The 20,509-nt window shown below is 42.7% G+C and overlaps 2 protein-coding genes across 4 annotated transcripts in view; one reads left to right on the top strand and one right to left on the bottom strand.

Annotated features, from left to right (window-relative positions):
* Window positions 1-9,176, top strand: part of stxbp5l (syntaxin binding protein 5L) — a 91,937-nt gene extending 82,761 nt beyond the window's left edge. For all 3 annotated transcript variants that reach the window (XM_062971301.1, XM_062971300.1, XM_062971302.1), the window contains 4 exons: window positions 1,813-1,978; window positions 6,214-6,325; window positions 7,051-7,271; window positions 8,560-9,176. In XM_062971301.1, the coding sequence (XP_062827371.1) occupies window positions 1,813-1,978; window positions 6,214-6,325; window positions 7,051-7,271; window positions 8,560-8,601 (541 nt within the window). In that variant the 3' untranslated portion in view covers window positions 8,602-9,176. The remainder of the gene's footprint in view (window positions 1-1,812; window positions 1,979-6,213; window positions 6,326-7,050; window positions 7,272-8,559) is intronic.
* polq (DNA polymerase theta) overlaps window positions 8,962-20,509 on the bottom strand; it is a 73,849-nt gene continuing 62,301 nt past the window's right edge. The window contains exons 28-30 of the mRNA XM_008118353.3: window positions 14,017-14,170; window positions 11,528-11,643; window positions 8,962-10,942 (exon numbers count right to left, since the gene is read on the bottom strand). Of these exons, the coding sequence (XP_008116560.2) occupies window positions 10,829-10,942; window positions 11,528-11,643; window positions 14,017-14,170 (384 nt within the window). The 3' untranslated portion in view covers window positions 8,962-10,828. The remainder of the gene's footprint in view (window positions 10,943-11,527; window positions 11,644-14,016; window positions 14,171-20,509) is intronic.

Genomic DNA, 20,509 nt, shown 5'->3' with positions numbered 1-20,509 from the left:
CTGATGACATTGGGATTTTTTAAAAGTGTTTCACTTATTTATTATTTACTCAAATATAATAATAATAATAATAATTTTGTATTTATTATTGCTGCTCATTTTGGCTCATGGTGGGGCACAAGATAGTCAAGTTTAAAACATAGTTAAAAGACCAACATAAAAGCATATGCATAATAATACATGTATTAAAATACACAGACAAAAGTTAAAACACAATAAACATAGAATGAGAGTTTAAAATTCATAGTTAAAACTGTGTAGAAAAAGATAGGTCTTAAGTTTTGTCTTAAATTCTGACAGCTCATTTAGTTGTTGTATTTCTTCCAGCAGGTTATTCCACAGTCTTTGAATGTCTCTGGGGAAATTCCTTATTATTGCAAATGTCAGTCCTTGCTTGCTTCTCAAATTCTGGAAATGATAGAGTGTTTGTCTGTTTTAGGCATGGTTATATGTATGTGCTTTCTCAGAACCTGAGCTTAGCTAAGTCCTTGGCTCTGTACAGACGAGAAGCAACAAATCACTTGGAAATATGACTGTTTTGCAGGTGGTTAAGGTGTGAAGCAAGTTTAATTGCTCACAGACTAAATCTTACTTTGAGGCCTATTCCATGGCAATGGCTTACTTCTGTATTCCCACTGGGTCTGCTCAATGTCAGATAGCAGAGCTGTTCAAAATGGCTGCTAGCAGATCTTTTACATCATGTACTTTCTCTTTCTAAGATGACACATTTGTGTCTTATTCCATCTTTGAAAAGGTATTATAAATGTTTCTGAGTTTAGTTAAGAATGGTGATATAGACTTTGAAAGTCCTATACAAATTCAAACCAGTTTGCCCCAGAAACCAGCTGTGCCCAAATTAAGCTGCCTACATTGAATATGGGGGCCATGTTTCTATGTTTCACTCGTGTGATTTTGGTGGGCAAAATAGACAACATCTTTTTGCTGATAATGCCTAGTGTATCCTCAGTGTTTTAGTGCTTGGGATTGTCTTCCTCTTTGCTTTAACACATGAGAGCAAGAGGGATGCTTTGTATACTCCATCCAACACATTATTGCAAACTGACACCAATTTTACAGTAATTTACTCTGTTACAGCTTCCTTCACAAACCCACCTTAACAAAAAGTCAGGCAGGGATGTGAAGAGAAAAATCTAGTCTTGATGTCAATGCTAGGCAACTTGTAATCCTCCACATGGTGTTGGAAGAGAACTGCTATCAGCCCCAATCAGCTTAGCCAGTGCTATGAAAATTTTTTCTGTGTCAGGAGTGACTTGAGAAACTGCAAGTTGCTTCCGGTGTAAGAGAATTGGGCATCTACAAGGATGTTGCTCAGGGGACGCCCAGATGTTTTACCATCCTGTGGGCGGCTTCTCTTAACTCTCCGCATGGGAAGCTGGAGCTGACAGACGGGAACTCAAAAACTGTTGGGAGTGGCTTCAGTGTCCTTGCATCATTCCTTGCCTTAGTCTGTGTTTCACAGAATACACTATATATGCAATTTTATATTCTCACAGGTCATAGCATTCAGCGTTGCGTATAATGCTTCATAGCATGTGGGTACCATCATGCAAAATAGTGATCAAAAGATGGAATTTCACTGTAGCAATTGCAATAGCAATTGAGGGGCACTAGTTAATGGCACCCAAGTGCACTGAATGGACTTATTCTAAAATATTGGTACATAGGAAAACAGCCTTGGTCTTTTGGCTTGCAATCAGGTGCAATAATTTTGAGGGTGCAATTGACAATTCATACTGAATACAATTTAATATTTTTAATTCAGATGTATAAAATACGACTGTTTTTCTTCAGTTTACCCAGCCTACGTCCATTGCTCGATGTTAATTATTTGCCTGTAACAGACATGAGGATTGCCCGGACATTTTGTTTTACCAATGAAGGACAAGCTTTGTATCTTGGCTCTCCCACAGAAATTCAGCGACTGAACTACAGTCAGGAAATGTTTGACAATCTGCAGGTGAGCCTTGAAACATTATCAAATGTAGTCCCTGGCAATGTGCAAAATGTTGGAATTTAACTCTGAATATTGTTCAAAATAAATTGATTTTTCATCCCAAAGCATGATTCAAAATCAGTCTCATATTCTAGAACACACAGAAGCCTAAAACATACAGAATTATTTTCTGTGACTTCAATAAATTATGTGCCTTTACTGATTTTAATATACTACACTGGAAAATCCTAGCAATGATCTGAAAACCATGAAGAGATGCTGTATCTTCTTGACTTTAGCATTTTTAAGCATGGGAAAAGATGTTAAAATAACATGAATGGAAGCAAGAAAGCTAGTCCTGGCAGGCCATTCTCACTTTCATCATGTGGCAAAGTGTAAGTTCTGAAGAAAAGAACCTCTTTAGTGTCTCCATGTGAATCAGTTCTACAGGTAAAAGAAGCTCTTCTTTGCAGAATAGTCACTTTTCAAATGACCACAGTGACAAAGAAGACACCAGGTATTTTTGACACCTTAAAAGGACCTTAGTATATTCATCAGAAAGTGAGAAGATCTGTATCACTCCTAAGTCTGTACTTGGAATCAGAAACCCACTGACATGTGCTAGGCTTGTATCACCACAACAGAGAGTATTTATGGCACCTTTCAGGATTTTATAATGACACTAGCTGTGCCCCGCCACGCGTTGCTGTGGCAAAGTGGTGGTGGTATTGGTTAAAAATTGTTGTGGAATTTATATTTGATGGTATTTGTATTTTTTAAATAATTTTATTGTAACTTATCTTTTTTATTTATTATATTTTATTATTTTCTTGTATTATTTTTATTTATTTTCTGTTATTGTAGTATTTTATTGTATGAATTTTTAGTGTTTTTAATTATTGTTTAGTGTTTTTTATTATTTCTATTGTATTATTTGTATTTATTTTATTTTTTATTCTTTTATTATTATTTGTGTTTTTATTATTTGTATGTATTATATTTTATTATTTGATTATATTATTTTTATTTATGTTTTTTAATTGTATTTTTATTTGTTTTTTGTATTTATTTTAGTATTTTTGTTTCTCTTTGTATTGGGTTGCTCTGAGTTCTGTGGTCTGCGCGGTCATGTTCCAAATGTATTCTCCCCTGATGTTTTGCCTGCAGGTATGGCAGGCATCCTCAAGGGGTTGTGAAATGTGTTGTAACGAAAGGAAGTGGGGTTTATGTATCTGTGGAATGACCAGGGTGGAAGAAAGAACTGTTGTCTGCTTTAGGCAAGTGTGAATGTTGGAATTGGCACTAAATAGCCTTGTAGCTTCAAAGCCTGGATGGTTCCTGCCTGCCTGGAATGAACAAAATGTGGCTCCCAGTATTTAAAAAATCTGTGAAATCAGGACAGTTAACTAAAGAACAGCACTGAGCAATCAGGGAATTCCAGACATGATGTACTGAGGGCCAGCTAACATCTCCCAACAAAGGATTCCTCTCCGAAGCAGGAAGTAGGAAGGCCTTGAAGGTGCAAGGGCATTCAATGGTCATCAAGGTGGCCAAGTGGAACATTCACAGTTGCCTGAGACAGATAAGAGTTGTCCCATCCTGGATATCATTGGTGAGATAAAAATAAACATCCCACTTGTCTGTTTTCAAACAGATCTCATCATCTCTTAGGATGCCTGGCATAGACATGGATGGCAGTTTGGCAGCAGATAGGGTCGTGAGGGAATGAGATGTTTAATCGGCTTTTCCTGAATCCCTTCTTATTATCCAACATATTCAGTTATCCAATGTTCTGCCAGGGTGTTTATGTTGGATAAGTGAGACTCTACTGTATATCTTATATTATCTGCTTAGAACTGGATTATATGAGGCTCCTTCTACACAGTTGAATAAAATGCACACTGAAGTGGATTATATGGCAGTGTGGACTCAAGATAATCCAGTTCAAAGCAGATAATATAAGATTATAAATGGGTTATATAGCTGTGTGGAAGGGGCTTGAGTCTACAATGCCATATAATCCAGTTCAAATAAGATAATCTGTATTTTATAGGCAGTATGGAAGAGAGAGTGAGGCCTGAGTAGGTTGCTAGGAGACCAAGTGGGCGGAGCTTAGTCTTCTAACTGGCAGCAATTGGCTGAAGACAATTATTCCTCTCTCTCTAATTAGGACTTTATTTTTCTTTTTTTTTTTTTTGTTGTCGGAACATAGGGGCAAGGATGGTGGATTGTGCTGCCAAATTTCTAGGTTTTGGGGCTTGTACTTTTGTTGTTTAGTGGGAGGGGAGGACACCATTTGACTTTTATATATATAGATAGGCCACCTCCTCTGATGCATAAAATGTAAGCACAGTTAGTAAGTTATCATACACATGCTGTATTTGCTTGAGTCTAAAGTGCACCCTTTGGAGCTGAATTATGTTGCCATTATGCAATTCGCGTGCACAAACCAGTCGAGGGGCCAGTTGGGAACTGTGTGAGACTGGCCAGTTCACCAGCCTTGGCCTGACAGTGTGAGGCGACATTGCACTCTTTCTCCCCATTTCCCCTCCACGGTCACCACCTCCACCTGCCAGACCTTTCTCTGAAAATTGCCATGGAGTGGGGATGGAGTGGGCTTTGACTGGGGATTCGCCAGAGGCATTGAGGGGGAAAAGAGAGAGGAAGAGAGGGTGGGCAGGTGCAGTGCCTCCATTTCCCTTGCTTGTCTGGTGCTGCCTATGGACGCCTGAGATGGTGGCAGCCTCACTCTGCTCTCCCTCTCTGACAACACTGCATGCCTCCAGCGGAGCACCAAGCACTTAGATGGGCTTTTGCTATGGGGGCTTGGTACCTTTGTGCTTTTATATGCACAGTTCTAATGTGTCATCGAATCTACTGCATTATATTCACCAGAAAATACCTTTTTGTTTTAGGGTTTTGAAAATTAAGGTTCACATTAGATTCAGTGACACATTAGACTTAAGTAAATAAGGGTAGTTGGGGTCAGAGGGAATTGAAATATGCTAAATGTGATTTTAATTACCTCAATAGTTGCAAAGGCAATTTATCAGTTTTGTGTCATTTATTTCCTTCTGACCCCATTCGTATGTGTACATTTGGCAACTATGAGAGTGCTTCATGTACCTGAGAAAGTGGCTGAAAAAGTCCATAAAGACCTGTGTAAATAAAAGTATTGAAAATCTTATGATTTTTGTGGAACATAAGACTAATTTGGCTAACCACTTGAGGAGCATTGTAACTTTTGGTTTGTAAGTATTGATCCTTCAGGTATACAGTGATATGCACATGAGTTATCAGTTTTTTGTTGAAAGAAGAGCGTTGTCATAGGCACATTCATCTTCACTTCTTTGCTATATGTTCAGAGAAAAAATGATTATAAATGTGAAAATAAAACCAAATAGCCCCTTATTGTAGTCAATAAAGACAGGGATTGGAGAAGATTCAGAGGTTTGTGCTAGACTGCTAAATGCTTTCCCCAGTTGATTAATTAATTTGGAACTGGATCTCTGCTTAAATCTCTGTTGAATCTGCATTCTGGAAACCATATCTGTGTTTTGTGACATTGAAACTCTTAGCAAGTTCGGGATAATACAAACAGATACATTTTATTTTGGGAAATACTAAGTTAATTTTAACTGACCTGGGTTGGAGGCAGTAGGAATTAAAGTAAATGCTCACCCTCATGAAATTAGATGGCATATTTCTCTCCACAACACACAAACAAACAGGCTGATGGCTAGTATATCATATTTGAAGGAAAATATACCACATTATGAAGTCAGTCCTCAGTACAAAAGGTAAATGCGAAAGTGTAAGATGAATAAGAAAAATAATGAGAATGAACCCATCCCATTCTGCATACAAGAATGTTAAAGTTAGTCAGTCTACATACAGTAGTCTCACTTATCCAACACTCGCTTATCCAATGTTCTGGATTATCCAACACATTTTTGTAGTCAATGTTTTCAATACATAGTGATATTCTAAATTCATAAATACAGTAATTACATAGCATTACTGTGTATTGAACTACTTTTTCTGTCAAATTTGTTGTATAACATAATGTTTTGGTGCTTAATTTGTAAAATCATAACCTAATTTGATGTTTAATAGGCTTGTCCTTAATCTCTCCTTATTATCCAACATATTCGCTTATCCAACATTCTGCCGGCCCGTTTACGTTGGATAAGCGAGACTCTACTGTATCTTGTATCATTTTCCTGAATGTGATTTTGTTTCTCTTTGTTGTGGTGCAGGACATGCTTGGGGAGTTGTTCACTCCTGTAGAAACCCCAGAGGCGCAATACAGAGGGTTTCTGAAAGGGCTGTTTGGTGGGACCGGTGGGACCCTCGACAGAGAAGAGCTCTGTAAGTTCATCTTTCATGCTCACATTACAGATACAAAGAAGATAAAGATGAAACAAAGTAGCACATGGGGGAGAGGGAGATGTATCTCTAAATCTGAAAGGAGATTGATTCTCATAAGAACATCTATTTAACAGTCATAGCTGTCCTCCTTGCCCAATCATGTGTGTGATTGTTAGGGATAATACAGAAAGTATTGATGAAATACACAATTTAAATGATTCCGTATCCATTAAAAATTGTTGTATAATGCTCTGGGATGGTGGAAATCCTGGATAGGCAGGAAAGGGAGAAGGACTTCCTTGCATTGGTTGCACAAAGGTAATACACACACAAACTCAAACTGAAGGGCAAGCTGATATCTGCTTTCTGGCTTCCTTTGTTGATCTCTTCCTCTCTATCCTAGATTTTCCTTGAATGTGAAAAAATGCCATTTAGGAGTACAGAGCTCTGCCGGTGGAATACTCCTATTGAGAATTCCAAATTATCCTCTAATACGGTGGGGCTTCTCTCACATGGTCAGGCTTAACTGCCATATAATCTTCAGTTCCTTTTGATGAGAGAAATCACACTGTGCTGGCTGTATTGAAGAGATATCTGGATGGGAAATCTTTCTAGATGTCAACTAGATGCCTCAATTTCAAACATTGTTATGTTTGGTGAGTGTGCGGGAGGCATTACAAAGTACAGGAAAATAGTTCCCATTTCATTCTGCTTTCCAATTACAGTTGGTGAGGCTACAGCAGGAAAAGCATCTCGCAGTCTTGCTCAGCATATCCCTGGATCAGGTGGTGTTGAAGGAATGAAAGGAGCTGCGGGGGGTGTTATCGGAGACCTGGCTCGTGCACGTCTTGCTCTGGATGAAAGGGGACAGAAGCTGGGAGAACTAGATGAGAAGACAGCAAGAATGATGACAAGTGCAGAAGCTTTCTCCAAACATGCACATGAGGTGAGTGTTGGCTCCAGGCAAGAAACAGAACATGTGTGAAGTTCCTTTTCTGCTACTTTTGTCAGGTTGGATACAGTACAAGGCTCTTTGAGCTCACATAGAAAAGCCAGACAAAGACAACTCTGTCAACCGAGAAGCAGGACAAATGTACCTACCTGTCTTTCATTACATTTCAACTTCAAACTGTCAGATGCAGCTGTTGCTTCATGACACAGCTTTTTCCTCCCCAGTGGGGATCAAGGGGAGGGGAGCAGAGAAGCTCCAAGCTATATTTTTATCAGCAGCACATCTTTGTGCCTCCTGCCATCTCCATCAGGGAGGCAACAACCATATAGGGAGGGAATCATTGCAGATGAAAATTTGAGATGGAAAATAGGACTGGGGGGGGGGGGGGGAGGACACGGAGGGAGAGCCATTTCCCCACTTTCCCGGACTACTCTCAACTGTGATCGGAGGGCAGGAAGGGTGAGCAAACCCCATGGGGATTATGGTGATGGCAGTGGAGTCCCATTTCTCCCTGGCCCATTGCTACCAAGAGCCTTCAGTAGATATCTGTGGATTTTCCACACTCATGAGAATTCTGTGCCCTAACTCTTACGAATGTGGAGGGCCAACTGTACAAGTGTTCCAAATGACTTGTCATTGCTTTGTCCATCCAGTGATAGACAATACCCTACAGAGCTAACAAAAGAGAGATGGCTGCAGTTGGATTATTGAGTATCCACAGTCTAAAAGACTGGGCCAATAATAGGAGCTAGTGGTAGAGTCACTTCTAAACCAATGGACTTGGCAAGTCTCCATGTCAGAGAATAGTCTAACATCCTCAGGTTGCTGAATTGGAGTGGTACCTTCAACATCTCTTGAAGAAGTCATTGGCAAACGAGAGTCCAGTGATGGAAAGTTGGATTCACAATCCCCATCTGAAGAATCTGAGTGATCTGGCTGACCAGTTGCTGAAGTAGGGTTTGGGCCCGAAGCAGCAGCAGCAGATTGAGTGACAATCACAAATGCAGATAGAAAAGCTTACTGAGATGAAGTTGAAATAGTACTGATGTAAGAACATTTGAAACTGGGACAATATGGACAGTCAACACGACAGTCGGGTGTTGAAGTTGGGTCTTCAAGTGGGAATTGAAGGCAGCATAAGGTTGACTGGGTCACAGTCACAGGCAAAGTTGAAGATCTAAACCAATGATTCCCAAAATGGGCACTACCGCCCTCAGCATTTTGAGGCGAGGTACTCCTGCCTATGTCACTCAAATTCTGTTATTTTTTTCTCCCCCTGCAGGTAATGCTGAAATACAAGGACAAGAAATGGTATCAGTTTTGATTCTTAAGCATGAAGCTGCACCTCAGAGTATGAAAACTGGAAGGAAAAGGAGGTCTTATTCTCAAAAATCAGGGCCAGGACAGAAGGAGTTTTCTCATTTGGAAGACTTTTCCTATTTCGGGACACCAGGTGATCAAGCTAGGTTTTCAGATATCCAAACATGGTGAATCTTTGCAGTTAATTTACAATGAACTGTCATTGTCAACAGGAATTGTCACTGGCCTTAGGTATGAACTCCGGGGAGGATATTTCCTGGTTTAAAACATAGTGTACAAACTAGATTGTCAATGCATTTAAACCGAACAAAACTTTGCATGACTAATTGACTTCTTATATGACAAAGACAAAAGCGAAGCATGCTGTGATTGAGGGAAAGGGATTTATTTTCAAGGTCCACAGAGAATAAAAGAAAAACAGGAAAAATATGTTTTAAAAACAGGTTGGTACATCTCAAGCATGTTGCCTTCAACAAACGAGCTGCGTTTCTCACATTTGACATTCCTTTCTGTAGAAAATCTTAGTTTTAAAACACTCATGCATTTCATTAGTAGAAAAATAAAATAACATTAAAATTCTATGGCTATATTATGCTGCTTTCTTTGTTCTTGAGCTAGATTCAAAGGTTAGGTGCCCCCAGATGGGAGCCCTTTGGGACAAGAGAACTTAGTTTCCACTTGAGACATTTTCCAGCCAAAAGCAAAGTCAAGGGCACCAGAAACAAGGCCAATGTCATCACAAGATAGGAAAGGACCAATAGACTCACAAGATCCATGAGATGGGAAGACCCAGACACACTCCCAGGCGGGAGGGGCACTTCCTCTGCCCCACAGACCAAAAGGCTGGGTTACCTAACAAAGCTTTCCTTCCCCTTTCTCCTCCACCCCTTTTCTCAAAGGCAAACAGAGGTAACAGGGTTCAGGGGGAAACAATCCGGCTCAGAAGAAGATGCCATTATCCTCCCTTGCCCCTTTTTGTTTGCCCTGCCTTCTCAGAAATTTGTCACAACCCCAACTGTGGCAACCCATACTTTAATAAGCTTTGACATAACTGGTGGGAGTGCACAGAAAAAGCAGCTGGCATTCTCTTCTTAAACAGGGGGTCTGAAGGGCAGGCCCTTTCTTCTCTCATGCTTTGCTATATCATCCAGCCTCCTGACAGAACTACCCTGGCTATATTAAGCAGGCTTCATGTAAAACAGTGGGAAATTGGGGATCTGATGGGGAAATTGATACCTGAGGTTAAAAATGACCCCCCCCCCTCCATTTAAAATATACAGCCTGATTAGATCATCCATTCCTCAAGACAGCACTTTTCAAAGGCAATACAGGAGTAAAATGTGACATATAAATATTTTTATTATATACAAACTTACAAAGTGATGAATTAAATTATTTTCTGACAATTCATAAAGCAAACAGCTTAATTCATTGGTTAAAAAGACAGCAGCAAACCCATCTCAGAGTTGGATTTAATTTTCTTAAAGCAAGTAATGAGGCATTATAGACATAGAGACTTACAGAGACTTTTAGTCCAGCATTACAAAAGCTACAGTCTTGTATGGTTCTGCATGGCTTAGTACTTTTGTATGTGATGCTAAGGCTACCCCTCATGGTTACAAAGCCGTCCCCCTTCATAACATGGCCATCCCTTGTGGCATAGGAAGTGAGCAGGATCAAGGAAGCATGTATAGTCATATATGAAATAATTAAATCACTGCCGAGAATTGCTTAGGTCCTCTGGAAGTCAGGGACTTTGGTGTCACAGAGAGAAGATAACAGCACCCTCTACATATTCTGTGTAAGGGAAAGTCACACATGCATATGCTACTAGCAGGAGGCCAACCAGTGAGACCCAGCCCATCACATCCTACACTAGGCAAGGAGAACCAACAGTGGCTTATTTTGCACACTCATTGGCTGCCCACGTACAGAGTATTCCACTGTCTGTGGTATGAGAAGATGAGTCATATTCCATGTATTGCTAGCATCACTCACACATCATATATTCAGGTACACACACTGTTAACATTTCTTAAAAAGAAACATAATCATGACATGTCAGAAAAGAAGCATCTGTGGTAATATACAGAATCCATTTAGAAGTTCACTTGAGAAATAAACAAGTATCAGCATTTTAAATGTCTCCAGTTGTCCAGATGCTGAATCTGGTGGCAGAAGGCATGAATTTTTCTGTAGTACCATAGCACAAATGCCTGTTTCCTGTTTATTCACAAGTCCAGCTCTTGCAGGTCTCCCCAGCTTGACCCAACTTTCACTTTCACTGAGAGTTTCACAGAAAGTTTCACAGCATGTTCCATTTCATGTTTAACAATCTGTGCTACCTGCAAACGTGGAAGAACCAGTATCAGAACAATACATTTTGTTTAGATGATCAAACATGGAGAATTTCTATTCACTACTTATTTGAAACAGGCATTGAAATTGGCTCAAATATTCCTAAACCAAGATGGTGATGCTAGCCCTAAGAGGACACAATCCAGAGATGCTGAGCAGGTAACTACACATTGCTTTGGGAGTCAGCACTTTTTCTCTTTCATGTTTCTATTCATTCTGTAACTGCACTTTAGCAACTGACATCTTGGACCCACTATATCTTGTCAACTGAAGATCAATAGTCTTAAGTACAATGCAAAAATAAACTGTATCTTTTGGCTCATTTTTGAAAATCTGCCGCTTCAAATGGTTACTGCTGTGAGCATAACTCTGGTTAAAATGAGAATGGAAGAAATGCATCTAAACACATTGAAATACATCTAAACACACCAGGATGCTGTGGATTCCAATGTCCCTACAAGTCCAAACAGCTGGTATCTTCCTATTGTAGCTTTGCTACAGGAAACATTGATGAACAAACACACACATTACCTATATTTTAAATTTATTTCAGAAAAACTGCATTTTCATACCTGAATCATGCTGTCCTCTGCAACCTCGTAAAGAAGTTCATCGTGCAGTTGTAGTATGAAGAACCCCCCATGTTTGGGGTACATTATCTGCCTCTTTTCTGCCCTTACTGATTTTCCTAGAAAGAATAAAATAAGCAGTGTACATCTTTCAGCCCATCACAAAGGTGTCAAATAGACACAGAGAAGGTTTAATCTCATACGCGTGCTTAAAATGAATTATTATTATTACATAAGATGCAAAGCTCTACATCTTAAAAGTGGTTTCTGATGTGCTTGCCAGTTTGAGCATCTTGAATCAAAGCTAAATCGCCACTCCCCCTGGTCTTCTCTTAATGCTTCCTATTTATTCATCCATCCACTCATGTTTTATTCCTTACTAACGTTTTTAAAGACTGTGGCCCTCTCAAGATAACTTACCATATAAAGAACTAATCTTTACACCAAACTATTTATAGAGTTTTAAGTGTCAGCACAGTCACTTTGAACTGAACCCAGAAATGCACTGGCAACAGGTGTCAATACTTGCTTATGATCCCATTCTCTTTTTGGGACTAAAGGTACATCATTATGGCTGGAGGACATAGACCAGAAAAGGCAAGACTGGAATATGATTTAATTCTTATTAGTTCCTTTTCATTATGCCTGTTAAGCTCCATCTTGATATTTGGGTTTCATTTAGTCTGATTCTATTATTTCTTTAGCATCTCTTTATTAAGGACGGAACTTCCAATAAATGCTTTAATTTATTTTATTTCAATCTTGGCTTGTTTTTTTCCAATTAATTCAGCTATAGCTATATATACCATGCTGTTAAATCTAGATTTACGCTGGCATGTTGTGTGGGAAGCAAACCTAGGCCAGCTGCCTGCAAGGCAGTGATACTCATTGCTGTTCCATCGATTTACAGCCTGCCTTTTTTTTTGAGTTGCATGAGGCCATTTCTCATGTGAAAAAGAGCTCTTGTTCCCTATATCTAGCTATGCAATAGCTAGGAAGGATGCCATTGCCTGGGCGGGAGTGGAAGCCAGATACAACCTTAAACCACACATGAGCAGGCTTTGGCTCTTGCCCATCTCCCCACCCTCTCATTGCCCTCTTCTTGGACCACCACAAATAGGCTCCCGACATGCAAATTTGAAAAGGTAAGTAGGAGCCAAATTTTATGACATAAGGAAGGGGTGTCAAACTCATTTTCATCAAGGGCCACATAAGCCTTATGGTTGCCTTCAAAGGGCCATGGAATCCATAGATGGAGAATCCGTGGATACAACTATAATTTGCTTACATAGTAGTTTGTGCTCTTTAGTTTTTATCCGGTTTGAGTCTCCAGATGTTACTGAACAACAACTTCCATTACTTCTGATTACCTGTGATGCAGACTGGGGATAATAGAAATAGCAACCCAACAGCCCTTGTGGCTCTGAGATGAAAAGGCATTTTAAAGCCAGACATCATACCCACAAGCCTTGTATCTAAATTCAAACCCTGCTCTCTTGGCTAAACAGATCAAATTGCAGATTTCCAGTATAACAACTCCCATCAGCTCAAGTCAAGATGTCTAATGAGGAGGAGGAATACAGGAATTCTAGTCCACCATCCGGGGGGCCACATAAAAGGACATGCCAGGCTGGATTACGTTTGGCACATGTGGCAAAAGGAGAGTTATCCCAGTGAATCATTGAAATGTTCTGCCTTTTTCTTGCCTCGGGAATAATTTCAAGTCCTTCTCCAAGCAGAGCCATTGGAGACTGCCATCTACCTTGACTGGGTTTCTCACTCTATTTTGAGACCCCTCCCTGCATATTAGGGATAAAGAATACTACACTACAACTGCCATTGCCCTTCACCATTAGCTGTGCTGGCTAGAATTGACAGAAGTTGCTGACTGTACTGGCCTCCTGCAGACTTCTGCCTGTGCAAGCCATGGATGATGTTTTTGCCTTCTAACACTTCTACAGCTCTCTTCAGGAGAAAAACTTACCCAAAGATATATCAGAAGCATTTATAGTTTAGAGTGTGCTAGAAACATTGGAGATGATTGTTGAAGTTGATCAAAACACATAATCGCTGGCTGTGTGGGCTGGTCAATGCAAGCAAGACTGGAGTGAAGGACAAAATCAAGTGCCCCTCCTCTTGTTCATGACTGAGAATATATTATAGGTCTCACAGAGTTTCCCCATCATATCTGCCCTTTCCTCTTCTGAGAAAAGGGAGTTTCTTGCCCTACATCTCTCTTTGAAGAAGGCAGGAGGCCTCATTCTTACCCACCACTTTCAGTTGTCATGGAATTGTCATGACAGGCAAAAATATGGATTTTGACAATAATTTTCTTAAAACAGTTATTCATTTTCTTTCATTGAGAAACATTTCTGTTGCATTAATACATAGAAGAAACTGCCAGAGCAGTACTTCCATATTCCCATTCACAAATGCAGTGGAATTTGGATCATTTGCTGCCAAATATAAAGCTACACAGGAGAAATACATACCTGACCATTTATTTTGGGTGGAACTGCACAAGTGTTCAAAGGATTTCACTGCTGAAGGTAAAGCTTCCAGCTGTTTCTGAATATTCACTGTTGCTGTTTTGACAATATCCGCTGCTGATCCCTGAACCACCGTGTTCACTGCCTGCCTCTCTGCCTGGAGATTACCACAAACACATAGAAGAAAGAGTACAGACTAATTGGTTGCCAAGCAGTGGCACAACCAAGTTTTTAAATTATTTTGCACCTGGAGATTTGAGTGCAGGGAAATCATAGTTGTATAGCCTTTCTTCTGAACTTCAGAACTAGTTGAACAGGACCAGACATGAGATGGAAATAAAAATGTATTAGAAAGCAAGGAGCATGACTGCGTGGAAAGGAGGGAGAGGAATTCCTTGATGCACTGAAGCAACTGTCAATCTAAAAGGTAGGAGCTATTTTCAGGTGTGTAGGAAGTTGAAAGTTTGGGGGAAAGTGGGGAAATTGTAAGTTAAATGGGTTGGTGGGTTTTATTGCATTACTATAAGGAAAATGTTGCTCACTTTTTCATAAAAGCCACCATATTTATATTTGTGGACTCCTATGTACTGATATTTTCAGATATGGACACGTGCCCTATTGTACATTAATCCAATTGACCATAAAATAACATACAGTGATTAATATCACCGTATAACACCATTTTTGTTCCTGAGTTATAAATGTCATTTTCTAATTGAGTCTATCATAAAAACATGGGAAAAGTTTATTAAACTACAAAAAAATTATTTTTGCGGGACATCCTTCAGTACATTTTGCTATAGTTTTTCAATGAATATCTCATAGAGTTTCAACCAACGCAATATAATTTGTGGTAGCTAGCTACATAAATGAGATTTCCCAAGTGCAACAACTACTTTCAAAGTAAGTATTGCACAATTAAACAGGAAATAACACTTTCAAACTAGGAACAGTATTTTTTTTCAAATTTTGTTACATAGTGTAATAGTCCCAACATTCAAACACACTTTAGCCTCCCTGGGTGTTCTGTCAATGACCTTAAGGTAGCCGTTCTTGAGCAAAGGAATTGTGGATGATGCAAAGTTGAGAGTGGTAGCTATCACCCTGTATGCCGTCACACCCAGGTACCTTTTAAAGCTTTAAGATGTGCTTCTTCCTTTGCCCAGGTGAACTATGGGGGCCTTACTTAGAAGCTCTGGAAATCCCAGTAACCAAAGGCACTTTAAGTTGAACAATCAAACAAAATTTTATTTTCACAAAGTCCTTGGCACACGTAGTTAAGCAAATATAAACAGTCAACTTATAAAATGCTGCAGATGTTCCTTTCTTGCTTTTCCCCTTTAGTTGCTGGCAAAGAGATCCTAAGATCCTCTTTACCCTAGCCCTGAGCTATCAGAAAGAGCAGGTCTATAACTATCTAAGCTCAAGGCTAGTTTTTGAGGCAAAGTAGGTAGAACTTCTTCCAGTGGCAGAGAAATCCTGAGATATTCTCTGCCCCAGTGCTAAGCTACTATTTTTAGAAAGAGCAGGTCTTTCCCTATTTATGCTCAGCACTGGTTTTAAAGGCAGGTCAATACTTATGACAGCTTTGTCTGGGCTGGCCTGGCTTGGCCACACAACCACATCTGAGTTCTTTCTTCTTCAGTCTAGAAGGCAAAAGAGGCTTCTCAAAATTGAGCCTTCTTTCTCCAGGAAAAGGGGCGGTCTCCAGAACAATAAGATACATTTGCAGGCTGCAAGCAGCAAAGCTTTGCAAACAGGCTACAAACTCTGCTAATGGTTGACTATCAAGAGTGCTGCAGAATCTGCAGCAACCCTGGAACAAATGCAAACAGGTGCTATTTTCTGCAACTATGAAAAAATGCAAACCAAACCTCTGGGGGACGGAACACTTTGGAAGATAGGAACAGAAATCAAAAGGAACTTCATACACTGGACTGAAATTAATAAAACGAAGTTCAATAAAATGTAGTTGCTTACCTGTAACTGTGTTTCTTCGAGTGGTGTTCTGTGGAATTCGCACATATGGGATTTCCTACTGCGCCTGCGCAGCATTTCGGAACCTTCTGGAAGCTCTAAGTGAAACTTTTCGGCGCGAGCCCCGCCCACTCTCCCCAGTAGAGTATATAAGGCCCTGTGGGCGGGGCTAGGCAGTTCCCCGCCGCCAGGAAGCAGCTATAGCCCAGTGGCATGAAATCAGCGGGGAGGATGGGCGGGTTGTGCGAATTCCACAGAACACCACTCGAAGAAACACAGTTACAGGTAAGCAACTACATTTTCTTCTTCGTGGTGCTTCTGTGGAAATCGCACATATGGGAGATTAACAAGCTACTCACCGAAGGTGGCGGGTCATGCCACGCACGAGAAGAGAACTGCTCTCCCAAACGCCGCGTCCTTCTTAGCCATGATGTCAAGTTTGTAGTGTGAGGCGAAGGTGAATGATGATGACCACGTCGCCGCCTTACAAATATCCTCAAGGGGGATCCCTTTGAGAAAGGCTTGGGATGCCGCTACGGCTCTTGTGGAATGCGCCGTCACCCTTTGCGGAGGTTCTTGGCCCGCAAGTCTGTACGCTAGACGAATCGTCGAAACTATCCAGGAGGCTAAGCGCTGGGAAGAGACGGGGGTGCCCAGTGCATCCGGCCGATACTTGAGAAAAAGACGAGGTGACTTTCTAAATTCCGATGTCCTTTGAATATAAAACGCCAGTGCCCTCCTGACGTCCAAGGAGTGCAGCGCCACCTCCAGTGCTGAAGAGGGGTTCTGAAAAAAGGCCGGTAATGAAATGTCCTGACACATGTGGAATCTCGAAACGACCTTAGGTAGAAATGTGACGTCCGTCCTCAACACCACTTTGTCGGCGTGGAAACGTAAGTATGGCGGATCAGCCCTGAGGGCGCACAGTTCACTGGCCCGCCTCGCAGATGTGATGGCTACAAGGAAGACTACCTTCCAGGAGAGATGGCAGATATCGCAGGAGGCCAATGGCTCGAAGGGAGGCTTTGAAAGTTGGGAGAGCACCAGCTCCAGGCTCCAAGCAGGTGGTGGTGGTGTTGCTGGAGGATGCAAGTTCTGAAACCCCTTTAGGAAGAGCTTCACTAGGGGGTCCTGGAAGCAAGAATGACCCAAGGGCCCTTTCCTATACCATGATAAGGCGGCTACGTAACATTTCAAAGAAGCAAGGGAGAGGCCTTCTTTTGAGAGGTGCACAAGGAAGTCCAGAATCACCGGCGTAGGGGCCGAGATGGGATCCAGTCCCTGGGGTTCAACAAACTTCCTAAACCTATCCCACTTATACTTATAAGCCTTCTTTGTTGAGGATTTCTGAGCCGCCTGAAGAATCGCCCTCACTGGGGAAGAGAGGGCTTGTGGGGCCTGATCCTCCACCCTGTGAGTCGCAGAGTCTCTATGTCCGGATGGTTGACTCTGCCGTTGTGGAGCGTCAAGAGATCTGGTGAGGGTTTGAGCTGGAGATATTCCCCTCTGGCAGCCTGCCAAAGGGGGGCGAACCACGTCTGACGGGGCCACCAAGGGGCCACAAGAATGCAATCTGAGTTGTCCGCGATCAGTTTGGTGACCACTTTGCCTACCAACGGAAGGGGTGGGAACGCGTAGAGCAGGTCCCCCGACCATGAGAAGCGGAACGCGTCCCCCAGGCATCCCGGGCTCGCATGGGGCCGTAGGCGAGTGCAGAAGGCGGGGCAGTGGCTGTTCTGAGGCGACGCAAAAAGATCTATCGTTGGCCAACCCCAGCGACGAGCCAGGAGTCGAAACTCTCTGTGGTTCAGTTGCCACTCGTGGCTGGATGAAGGTGACCTGCTCAATGCGTCCGCTAGCACATTGTCCTTCCCTGGAAGATGGACAGCTTGGATCCGCATCCGTCTGCGCACGCACCAGTCCCATATTCTCAAGGAGAGGGCCAACAGGGCCTTCGAATGTGTCCCGCCCTGTTTGTTTATATAGTACTTGACTGTGGTGTTGTCTGTTACTATCCTCAGTGTCTTTCCTTTGAGACTCTGAACGAATGCGCGGAGTGCCTTTTCTACGGCCAGTAGTTCGAGAATGTTGATGTGCAGGGAGCGGTGATGATTGGACCATTTCCCATTGACGGTGAGGCCATCGAGGTGCGCTCCCCAGCCATACTGGGACGCATCTGTCGTGAGCTCGTGAGTAGGTTCTGATGGTTGGAAGGGGAGGCCCGCCAGCAGGTTGCGCCTCCTTGTCCACCATGTCAACGAGTTGACGATGCCGGCCGGAGGGGTCAGACGCATGTGTTGACTGTCGAGGAGCGGGTTGAATGCTCCTAAGAACCATATCTGAAGCGGGCGCATCCTGAGCCTCGCTAGGTCTACAAGCGACGTAGTAGAGGCCATGTGGCCAAGGATGGACTGGATACCCCAAGCTGTAGTGCGTTTCTTTACGCAGAGTCCTGTAACTGCCGCACGAATGGTGCGAAAACGATCTTCCGGCAGATAGGCCTTCGCGACCACAGAGTCCAAAGTAGCCCCAATAAACTGGATCTTTTGCGTCGGAGTAAGTTGGGACTTTTCTTCGTTTACTACAAGCCCAAGCCTCTGCAGGAGGGAGAGGGTAAATGAAATATCAGATTCAAGGTGAGACCTAGAGTGGCTGACCAGAAGCCAATCATCTATATAAGGAAAAACTATAACGCCATTCTGTCTAAGGTACGCAGCTACCACGGCCATGCATTTAGTAAATACTCTTGGCGCTGTGGAGAGGCCGAAAGGAAGTACGTTAAAAGAAAAACAGGTGTCACCAACCATAAAACTCAAAAACCTTCGGTGCGAGTGCCACGTGGAAATAGGCATCACGCAAATCAACCGTAGCAAACCACATGCCCTTGTGGAGAAAGGGGAGGATGGAAGCTAGTGTCACCATCCTAAACCTGCGGGCCCTAATGTGACGGTTGACAGCCCTTAGGTCAAGGATGGGGCGCATACCGCCACCTTTTTTGCGGACTAGAAAGTACCTCGAAAAGAAGCATCTCCTGACTCTACCACGAGGCGTTTTAGAAATCGCCCCTTTCCTTAGTAGGGTAGCTACTTCCTCCCGGAGGCATTCAGAAGGTGCCGTTGGGCGAGGGGTTCCGGTGTGGGGGTGGGAAAAAAACTCAATGGCGTAGCCATTCTTTACGATGTCTAGAACCCATGCATCTGATGTTATCCCTTTCCATGCCTCTAGGTATGGGGCCAACCTATTCCTGAATAGGAAACGTCCGTCCTCTACCCCAGAAGGGTGCAGCGTTGAGGTCGACGAGTGACCAGAAAACTCAACTTTAACAGAACTATGAGAAGGCCAACCTTCAACAAGGGGGTCCGAACTTGGAGGGGATGGCAAGTCAAAGGACTCGCTAAAACCGGCGTCTTTGCTTCTCACCTGGCTTGCCTCCCCCCCGTGCTTGAGGCCTATAGGGGAATGATGACCTCCTAAGTCCCTGGGGACGAAAAGGAAGCTTTTGCTTTCCTCTAGAGGATGGAGGGCTAGCCCTTCTGGAGCGGTAGTATTGCCCCCAACGACGTCTCTGATAATAGTAGTAAGATGGTTGAACGCCATATTTGTGGGCTGCTTGGGTGACCTCGTGAGTATCTTTAATCTCGGCGTCAGTTTCAGGGTTGAACAAACCCGCCTCATCTAGAGGGAGATCTTCAATGACGGACTTTGCTGACGGCGACAGGTTAGCTGCCCGCAGCCAGGCATGGCGTCTCAGAGAGATTGCTCCCGCCAGAAGTTTGCCGGACGCATCGGCTGTATTCTTTGCCAGCTCCTTTTGGAGATCCGATAAGAGGACGGCCTCCTGACGAAATGCCCTCGCTAGGGCCTGATCCCCGTGAGGGAGCAAGTCAATGTAGGGGGCAATTTTGTCCCAGAGGTACGACTGATATGCCCCCATGTAAGCCCCATAGTGGGCAATGCGGGCGAACAGGCAGGCTGAGGTGTAGAATTTCTTCCCGAAACTATCCAATTTCCTCCCTTCTTTATCTGGGGGGGTTGGTTGGGATCTTTGTACTGCCTTAGGCTGGGTCACGTTCACCACCCTCGAATTCAGCTTAGGCTGCTTTGCCAGCCATGAGACTCCGGAGAGATCAACCTTATAGAGAAACTCTGCCCTCCTTGGGGTTGCAGGCAATGAGGCTGGTGGGACTCCTTCATTTTTTACTAACTCTACCAAGTATGGGAGATAAGGTAATGATGTAGTAGCTGGGGCCTGTTGCTTTGAAGAAGGAAATACTGGGTCTTCCACAACTTTGGAGGGCTTTGGAGTGGGAAGATTTAGAGCCCTGGAGAGTCTTATCAGTAAGGCAGTGAAACTCCTAATGTCCTCAGCTGAAGGAGGATCGACATCCTCATGAGGGTCAACCTCCGAGATTGGGCCTTCTTGAGTCTTCCCAGCCTCATTTCCAAGTTGAACTGCCTGGTCGGGATCCAGGGATCCGATTCCGTGAGCTAGTTTTGAAGTAGACGCTTGCTCCGGCTG

This window comes from Anolis carolinensis, chromosome 2 (assembly GCF_035594765.1).
Source record: "Anolis carolinensis isolate JA03-04 chromosome 2, rAnoCar3.1.pri, whole genome shotgun sequence".
In the NCBI taxonomy this organism is placed as follows: domain Eukaryota; kingdom Metazoa; phylum Chordata; class Lepidosauria; order Squamata; family Dactyloidae; genus Anolis; species Anolis carolinensis.
The sequence above is the reverse complement of the archived record's forward strand: the minus strand, read 5'-3'. Positions and strand labels throughout refer to the sequence as shown.